General features: G+C 33.2%; 1 protein-coding gene across 8 annotated transcripts in view; it reads left to right on the top strand.

Moving 5' to 3' along the window:
• LOC108376139 (scribble planar cell polarity protein) overlaps positions 1 to 8,784 on the top strand; it is a 483,715-nt gene that overhangs the window by 11,534 nt on the left and 463,397 nt on the right. For all 8 annotated transcript variants that reach the window (XM_017632340.1, XM_017632355.1, XM_017632348.1 and 5 more), the window contains exon 2: positions 5,065 to 5,580. In XM_017632340.1, coding sequence (XP_017487829.1) covers positions 5,419 to 5,580 — 162 coding nt within the window. In that variant the 5' untranslated portion in view covers positions 5,065 to 5,418. The remainder of the gene's footprint in view (positions 1 to 5,064; positions 5,581 to 8,784) is intronic.

Genomic DNA, 8,784 nt, shown 5'->3' with positions numbered 1-8,784 from the left:
TACCGCTTAGACTTTGTTGCTTTTTCAATTTTTTCTAATAAACAATCGTGGTACAAAGCTCAATAAAAATATTAAAAAATAAGAAGTTTTTTACTTTTTCTGTGTTTGTATTATTTACGGTCAAATTAGCATTAGAGTAGTCTTGCCCACTTTTATTTATTATCATAAGTTTTGTTTTGTGGATGTTAATGTCTAGTCCAAATTGTTTGCTATGCCTTTCCACTTTGTCCAGTATTCTTTGCAGGTCTGCTAAATTGTTTGTGATCAGGGTTGTGTCGTCAGCGTATCGAATATTATTGAAACACGAGTCGTTTATTGTTATGCCAGTCTCGTCATGTAGAGCATCTTCGAAAATCCTATTGGAATAAATGTTGAAAAGGAGCGGCGACAAAATGCAACCTTGCCTAACTCCCCTGTTTATTCTAATTTCTTGTTTTATTGTCCCCGAATTGGACTTCTGCCGTTTGTCTCCAGTATAAATTTCGAATGCATTGAATGTCATATTTGTTTATGTCTATCGATTCTAGTGTGTCTATTAGTGTGCGGTGCTGGACTCTGTCAAAGGCCTTTTCGTAGTCGATAAAACATAAGAACGCGTCTTGGTTGGCGTCTTGGCATCTCTGGACAAGCATTTGTACACTGAACAGCGCTTCTCTTGTTCCCATGCCTTCCTTAAACCCGAATTGCGTCGCTCCCATTACCTTCTAGCATTTGTTATATATCCATCTATGCATAATTTTTAAAAATATCTTTAACGTGTGGCTCATTAAACTAATGAGCCGGTAGTCTTCACATAGCTTTGCGTTTGCTTTCTTCGGAAGCATCACGAAGGTCGATTTAAGCCATGAGAGGGGATATTCTCCAGTTATGTAGTTAAAAGTTTTTAGTAATACATTCATACCTTCGCCGTCAACTAGCTTTATTATCTCCGCTGGTATTTCGTCAAATCCCACCGCTTTTTTCTTTTTTGACGACTTTATTGCATTGGTTATCTCTGACTTTGTTATTTCCAAAAATATTTCGTCTGTTACGCCCCTAGCTGGTATATTGTCTTCCCTCGAATCGTCCTTGAAGAGTTCGTTCACATATTCCGTCCATAGTTGATTTTTTCCTGCTTCGTCGATTATTAATTTATTACCTTTATCTGTTAAAATAATTATGCTATTACGTTTTTTTGTGTTACGAAATTCTTTCAGTTTTTTGTGTAGGTTGAAGTTATCATGTACATAGTTTTTCTAAGCGCTCTATATCTTCACATTGTTTTTTCGTCCACATATTTTGCTCGTTTTTTCCATCTTATTTCTTTGTTGACCTTTTTGTATTCATCAATATTGTTGTTGCGGTATTTTCGTCTTTCGTCCATCATCTTTAATATTTCATTATTCATCCACTTTTCTTTTACCATTTGTACTTTTGTCCCCAGTATTCGGTTCGTTATAGTTTTTATATTTTCTACAGCTTTATTCCAGTTGTCTATTGGATTTTCATCGCTATTTCGTGATGTGAGTATATGGTTTATATTTCGCTTAAGCTCCTATTTTATTTTTACATTGTCAAAATTTTCCAGATTAAGCTTAGCTTTTTTAGTCTTTTCTGTTTAATTTGATGCGAGCCTTATTCTAATTTTTGCCATTAGCAAGTTATGGTCCGATGGCACGCCTGCGCCATTAAATTATCTAATTCTCTTAATTAAAGTTGAATTAAGTTTTTGAAGACAGTGACAACTCTCCCACATGTAGTTTAAAATAGAGTTTTTTCAAAGCCATTTGATTGATATTCATATTGTAGTAACTCATTTTACCTATTTTATATATTGAATTTATCTTTGTATATAGGTGGCAACCCTCCTACATATAATGAAGAAATAAAGCCTTTTCAAAACCATTTTGTTCGATACCCATACTGTAATAATTGATTTAATTATTTGGTTAATCAATTATTCGGTTAATCAATTACTCGAGTAATCAAGCTTTTGATTACTCAAAACGATGATTAATCGAGTTACTTGAAATATGATTACTCAAAAAAATAATTTTGCTCGTTAATAGAGTTTGCTTTGGAAAATGCTTATTTTCTTTTTTACATTCGGTATATAAAAGAAATTTTTCGTTTTAATTTTTGAAAACAGAAACGTTGTTTTCAACGTATCAAGGAACTTTAACTACTTTATACATAGTATGTAAAGAGTTGAAATGCTGATTACTCATTTTACTCGAAATGTTGATTAATCATAAAGCATTTTACTCAAATATTTTTGTTTTTGGTTAATCAAAAATCTTGATTACTCGAGTAACTGAACTTTTGAGTAATCATAATTTCCAATTAATCGAATAATTGAGTTAAATACTTTATGGTTAATTAAAATTTTGAGTAATCAATTAATCGCACAGCCCTAATGTACATTAAAGTGGTCCAAAAATGTATGTAAAAAAAATAAGGTCGCATTTTTAATGCCGCCAGCCAGGATTGTTCTATGCTAAAAAAAATTATACCCCTATTTTTTTATTTTGAAATAAAAAAAAATTAGGGTGTGCTCAAAGCGCGCAAAGTTTTCAATGTATTTTATATGGGGAAAAAACAACTTTTCGTAGAAATAGTATAGAATTCTTGAAAATCAATATTTTTCGATCGGAAAACTTTGCTTATCTTCAGGAGATTCCCGGTAATAATACCCAATTGTTCCTTTAACAATTTTTTCATGGTGACTATATTTTATGGGTCCTTGAAAATGCAATGGGGGGGCCAATAAAAAATTTTTAATCATAAAAAATGGTTAAATAAACAATTGGATATCAATATTTGAAGTCTCCTGAAGAAAACCACAGTTTTACGATTGAAAAACATTGATTTTCAAGAGTTGTATGCCATTTTTACGAAAATTTGTTTTTTCCCCATATAAAATACATGGAAAACTTTGAGCGCTGTGAGCACTCCCTAAATATTTTTTGATTTCAAAATAAAAAAATAGGGGTATATTTATTTTCGTTTCAGAACAATCCTAGGGGGTGGCGGCATTAAAATTCCGACTTTATTATTTTGGACCACTCTAATGTACATATGTATGTATATATATAGGGATGTACAATGTATATAAGTAGATACATACATATGTAGGTAGGTACAAAATATGCTGCGATCAGCCTATACATATTTCCCCTCACCTGCGCAATCTGGTTTTGCTCTCCTTTTGTCACTGCCTGCACCCTAACTGTTTTTACAACGTCCGTAAACCTAGCTGACCCAAGTCCCCAAAAATCAATAAAAATTGTCTAGGAATTAGGTGTATTTCAGGTGTTAACTAGGGCCTCCAAAATTAATTTAGGTGTTTTATTGGTGTCCGAGAAATTCGCAAAAATTTGTGTTTTAATTTTGGTTTTAAATTTTCCAAACATTTGCTGGAATTAGGTGTCTTTTAGGTGTTCTTCAACGCCACTAAAACTAATTTAGTAGCTCCATTGGTTTCCGAGAAATTCGCAAAAATGTGTGGGTTAATTTTGGAGGCCCTAATTAACACCTAAAATACACCTAATTCCTAGATATTTGTTATTAATTTTTGGCGACTTGAGTCAGCTTGGTTTACGGACGTTCCGTATGCCGTGATGTTCGCTAACTTCAACGATTACAATGAAATGATGTTTGAACAACGTGTCGCATAGGTGTATACTGAACTGACATGCGACCAAGCAAGCATACGTTTGATTGTGTATATTTTGCTTTACAACCAAATTCATAAAAAATAAGAAGACTTTACCCGAGCGCACTTGTGCACAAGGGTATTATAACTTTGTTCACATAACCGTTGTTTGTATCAGCCAAACGAATCGAAATAGATATAGACAAATGTCTACATATATGATCAGAACGAAAAGAGAAATCGATTAAGCGGTGACTGTCTGTCCGTCCGTCCGTCTGTGCACACGATAACTCGAGTAAAAATTGAGATATCTTAACGAAACTTGGTACGTGCACTTCTTTCGGGCGTAGGATGGTATTGAAAATGGGCAAAATCGGACAATAACCACGCCTACTTCCCATATAACGGTAATTTTCAGAAATACGAAAACTGCGGTATTTTAGTAACTACTGAAGATTATTCACTCATAATTGATATTTACAATAATTTTCAGACGGAGCCACGCCCACTTATGGTTACATCTGTATATCTTCGTAACCGCTCCACCAATTTCTTCCAAACTTGGCACAGTTGTTGGCCTTGGTACAACACACCAAATGACCGAAAATTAAAAAATTCGGACAATAACCACGCCCACATCCCATATAACGGTAATTTAGGAAATACGAAATATTCGATAAATCAGTAAATATTAAAGTTAATTTATTCAAAATTGATGCTTGCAACAATTATTTACCAATAAATACATTTGTGATAAAATTTTGGAAAATTGGCGTGGCACCGCCCACTTATGATCACATATATGTAACTCTGTAACCGTTGTACCAATTTGTACCAAACTCGGTACGGTTATTGTGCTTGCCACATAAAAGCAAAACGTTGAAAATTATTGAAATCGGACTAAAATTACGGCCGCATTTCATATAACGGTAAATTTCAGAAATGCTTGAAACTTCAATACTTCGAAATTTAAGGACGCTAATTTACTCAAAATTGATACTAAAAACAATCTCTTGAAAAGAAGTAACATTGTTTGGAATTTTGGAGAATGGGCGTGATATCGCTCACATATGTAAGTTTATTTCATTATGTCTAACTGAACGGTCTACCGAAGATGTTTAAAATCGGGGTAAAACCACCCTGGCTTACCATGTAGCTGTAGTTTTCGGAAAGGTGGAAAATATATATTTAATACTTGCGCCGGGTATTTAGTGTTCGGTCTGCCCGAACTTAGACTTTCTTACTTGTTTATCAATAAGGTTATTACAATGCAAGTGAATTCGGTTTTATTAAGATTTATAAATGCATTTCTAATAGAGTAGCATTTCTTTTGTTTCATTCTCATATAAAGAACGAAGAAAACGCTTTCTTCGCTTTTCCAAAAGGATTTTGCAATTTGGATTAAATAAACATAATTTCTTTTCTTTCAGACACAAAAATGCTGCTATAGTGCAACAAACCTATGCAAAAACTAGTGGATTGTCCCCTAGAATACCGAAAACAATTTATTTCGGATTAACCATAAATCAACTGTGCTTTTCGTTAAAGTCAATCGTGTTTAGAAGAGGTTTTGTTTCATGTATGGTTGTGGTTCTTATAAAACTAATAATCCTTCCTCTTATTGCAAGGGACCAACTAGCGAAAGTTCAAAGTGAAAAAAAAAATAAATTATATATTTATTAAATAAATTGCAAGTGGAAAATAGTGTTAATCGGGCTGGTGTATTACAGTTTTTTAAAAAATCCATAATTGTTTTTGTCGCAACTTATGCGAAAATATTCGTCATGTTCAAGTGCATTCCAATATTCAAGGGCTGTAATCGCCAAGTTGAATTTGTTGATAAGCGACATTGTTCGCTGCCGAGTGTTCCAGAAGAAATTCTACGTTATTCACGTACACTGGAGGAGCTATTCTTAGATGCGAATCATATTCGGGACTTGCCAAAGGTAAGCGAAAGTACAGTTCTTTAATTAATTGATTGCAAGGTAGTTTTTTAATGATGTATTACAGAACGATTTTCACTATACCTTGTCAAATGTGGTTTGGAGACACTGAAGATAGCACAACGCCAAACCAAATTTAACAAGGCATGTCGGAAATTCGTACACTATACTCCTATCCTGACGGAAACACCTACACACATACATCCTACGTTTCGGTATGGCCTACTCAAATGTTGTAGATGTAATTTTAAGAGCTTCACACAAGCACTTATTGCACGAGAAGTAACGAAGTGATTTCAAAGAAAAATAATTCAAAGAAAAAATCCGAAATTTTTTTGAAATGAACAGTTCGTTTTCTGTCGTAGAAAGCGTTAATATTTTTCTTATTCTTAGCTCAATTTTGAGACGTTAAAGTGATCTGGTATCTTACATTTTGCAGAAATTGCGAAATATAAGTTCTTTAGAGCAATAGAAACATTCGGTTGCGAGGAACAACTTTCCGCAAAAATACTGTGGTCAGCGTAGCTGGTATTCGACTTACGAGGGCTATTTTTTGATGAAAAAATTATTTAATATGTATAAATATAATATAAATTTTCCGAGCATTTTAAGACAAAAAATTGCTGAAAAAACTAGATGATTTTTTGAATTACGAAAGTGCTCGAAACCTGTTCGAATAATTTTGTTTTTGTTATATTATATCAAAAATTCTAGTTATTTCCTTTCGTTTGATTTATTGAAAGTATTGGTTGTAATCTTTAAGTATGTTTATTTGTTTAAGATATATGGGGATACATGATTTTTCATACAAAATAACTTTGTCATCATTTTGCAAAAAAAAAAATGTATACGCAAGAACAACGTCTAATGTATTTTACGTGGGTAACTGCCGACGACCGCTGAACCTCACGGTGCCTACAAACAGCGGATAAAAAATGAGTTGCTGAGCGCTCTGGAATGCAAGCATCTCGGTGCCAATCGGCAGTACGGAATAGACACACTAACGACCTTGGTTGTTTTCGAGGCTTGTCTCAACCTCTGCTGTACTTTGGGTGTGGCACCCGGTTTCAATGCAACTCCACATCGAGCCAACGAATTTCCACTCTCCCAGCATTTAGGTTTAAACCACAATCACCGCGATACCCCCCGAAAGGCCCTACCCGAGAGCAGGCCAGCATAAACTCTGGGGGACCCTGTTGCCCGGTCAGACCTCGTAGCTGAAATTACTACTACACTGAAGGGAAAAAATATTAAAATCAATCAGAAACGTAATTGATCTTACTATTAACGTCAACGAAAGTACCGTATATTGACAAATATTCAATTCAATTACGCGCATATTAAAATGACCACGTTCGTTACATCCGTAAAGTGAATAATCAAGATAAAAATAAAAAAAAAATATTTAATTTGCTGTTGCCTGCAGCGGAATTCGAACCCTTACTCTTCTCTGCAGGGTTCAGAAAAATTCGTTTTCAAATGATTAAAACTAATTTATTTCATTTGTATTTGCGATCTGTGAACGAATTTTATAACAACCAAGGTGTATTAAACAAGGTGTGATTGACAACTCAGGTAGGCTCTCTTTTAAGCTACTATTATGCCAAAAAATATAAACAATCGATTTAAAATTCATACAAAATTTTTTCAACTTGACTTTATAGGATGGTTCTTCTGAGAGCAATGTCAAATTCAATCACACTTTGTTTAATACATTTTGATAACAACCATTTGTTTTCGTTGCCTGGCGACGATTGTTTTCGTTTTTTGCATGATTCAATAATACAAGGTTGTGTAATTTGTGACAGCTAAAATTTGACACTCCTTTATCTAGATTTGTATTTTGGAAGTAGGAGAAAGGGGAAGAATGTGATTGCCCTTTGCGAAAACTGTATTAGAAAGGTACTACAAAAAGTACGCAAAGTATACAATTAGAAGTAAAATGTGTATTATTAATTCTATGCGAATTCGCAATATATTTGGTGTTTTAATTGAAATACATCAATCATACATAAAAATCAATACATAAAAATATGCAATTTTGATTTAAGTTATTCGTCATTTCCGGGAACAAATCTAGAATACCGACCGTTTAGCTATGCAAAAACGAAAAATGCAGATCAATAGAACTTTTTATGCTCATTTCAACCATGATTTGGCGCAAGTAAAAAATGAAGAGGTTCTAGAAGGTTAAAGTTCAGTTGTTAGATATTTTAAATATTAATATCTTATGAACTTAATAACCGATTAAAAAACTAATGACGTCACCATAAAGGTAATTAATTTGTTCTTCAGCTGATGTACATAATTTATAGCTTTTTGTATTTTTAAACCAAAACCACAAAAAAACGAACAAACGTTATTTTTTCATGAAATAACCTTTTTTGAAAAAACTGCATAATTAATGGTAAATAAATGTATATTATTTAGAAAGTACAAGTTATTATCTTTAATTCGATATTACATATTTTATTATGATCTAGTTTTGGGTTTCAACAATTTAGTGATAATAAAAAATACAAATAAACCTCTTATATCTTCTTTATTTTTCACCTGCGCCAAATAAATTTGGTATCGTTGAAATCAGCGTAAAAAGTTCTGTCAATCGGCATTTTTTGTTATTTTATAGCTAAACTGTCACCTCTCTGAACTTGGCAGGACAACTTTTTCTCAAAGCAAAAATTCCTATCGCATAATTTGCCGTTAATTATCCGTGAAAAGAATAATTTTGCCGCGGACATATTTATGTTTATCCAAGAAAAGAATTATCTTGCCGCGGAAACATTTTAAAAAATATCGCGTGCCCTGCTAACTTCCGTGGAAGTCTCTAGAAGCGTCTAGAATAGCGACAGTTTAACTTCTCTGAACTTGGCAGGAAATATTATTGAATCGATATTTTTTAAAATATGTCCGCGGCAAAATTATTCTTTCCACGGATAATTTACGGATAATTAACGGCAAATTATGCGATAGGAACTTTTGCTTTGAGAAAAAGTTGTCCTGCCAAGTTCAGAGAGGTGTCAGTTTAGCTATAAAATAACAAAAAATGCCGATTGACAGAACTTTTTACGCTGATTTCAACGATACCAAATTTATTTGGCGCAGGTGAAAAATAAAGAAGATATAAGAGGTTTATTTGTATTTTTTATTATCACTAAATTGTTGAAACCCAAAACTAGATCATAATAAAATATGTAATATCGAATT

The sequence above is a fragment of the Rhagoletis zephyria genome, unplaced genomic scaffold (assembly GCF_001687245.7).
Source record: "Rhagoletis zephyria isolate East Lansing unplaced genomic scaffold, Rhagoletis_zephyria_1.1 Rzeph_scaffold_00097, whole genome shotgun sequence".
Classification (NCBI taxonomy): Eukaryota; Metazoa; Arthropoda; class Insecta; order Diptera; family Tephritidae; genus Rhagoletis; species Rhagoletis zephyria.
Note: the sequence above shows the minus strand (reverse complement) of the source record. Positions and strands in the feature narration are given on the sequence as shown.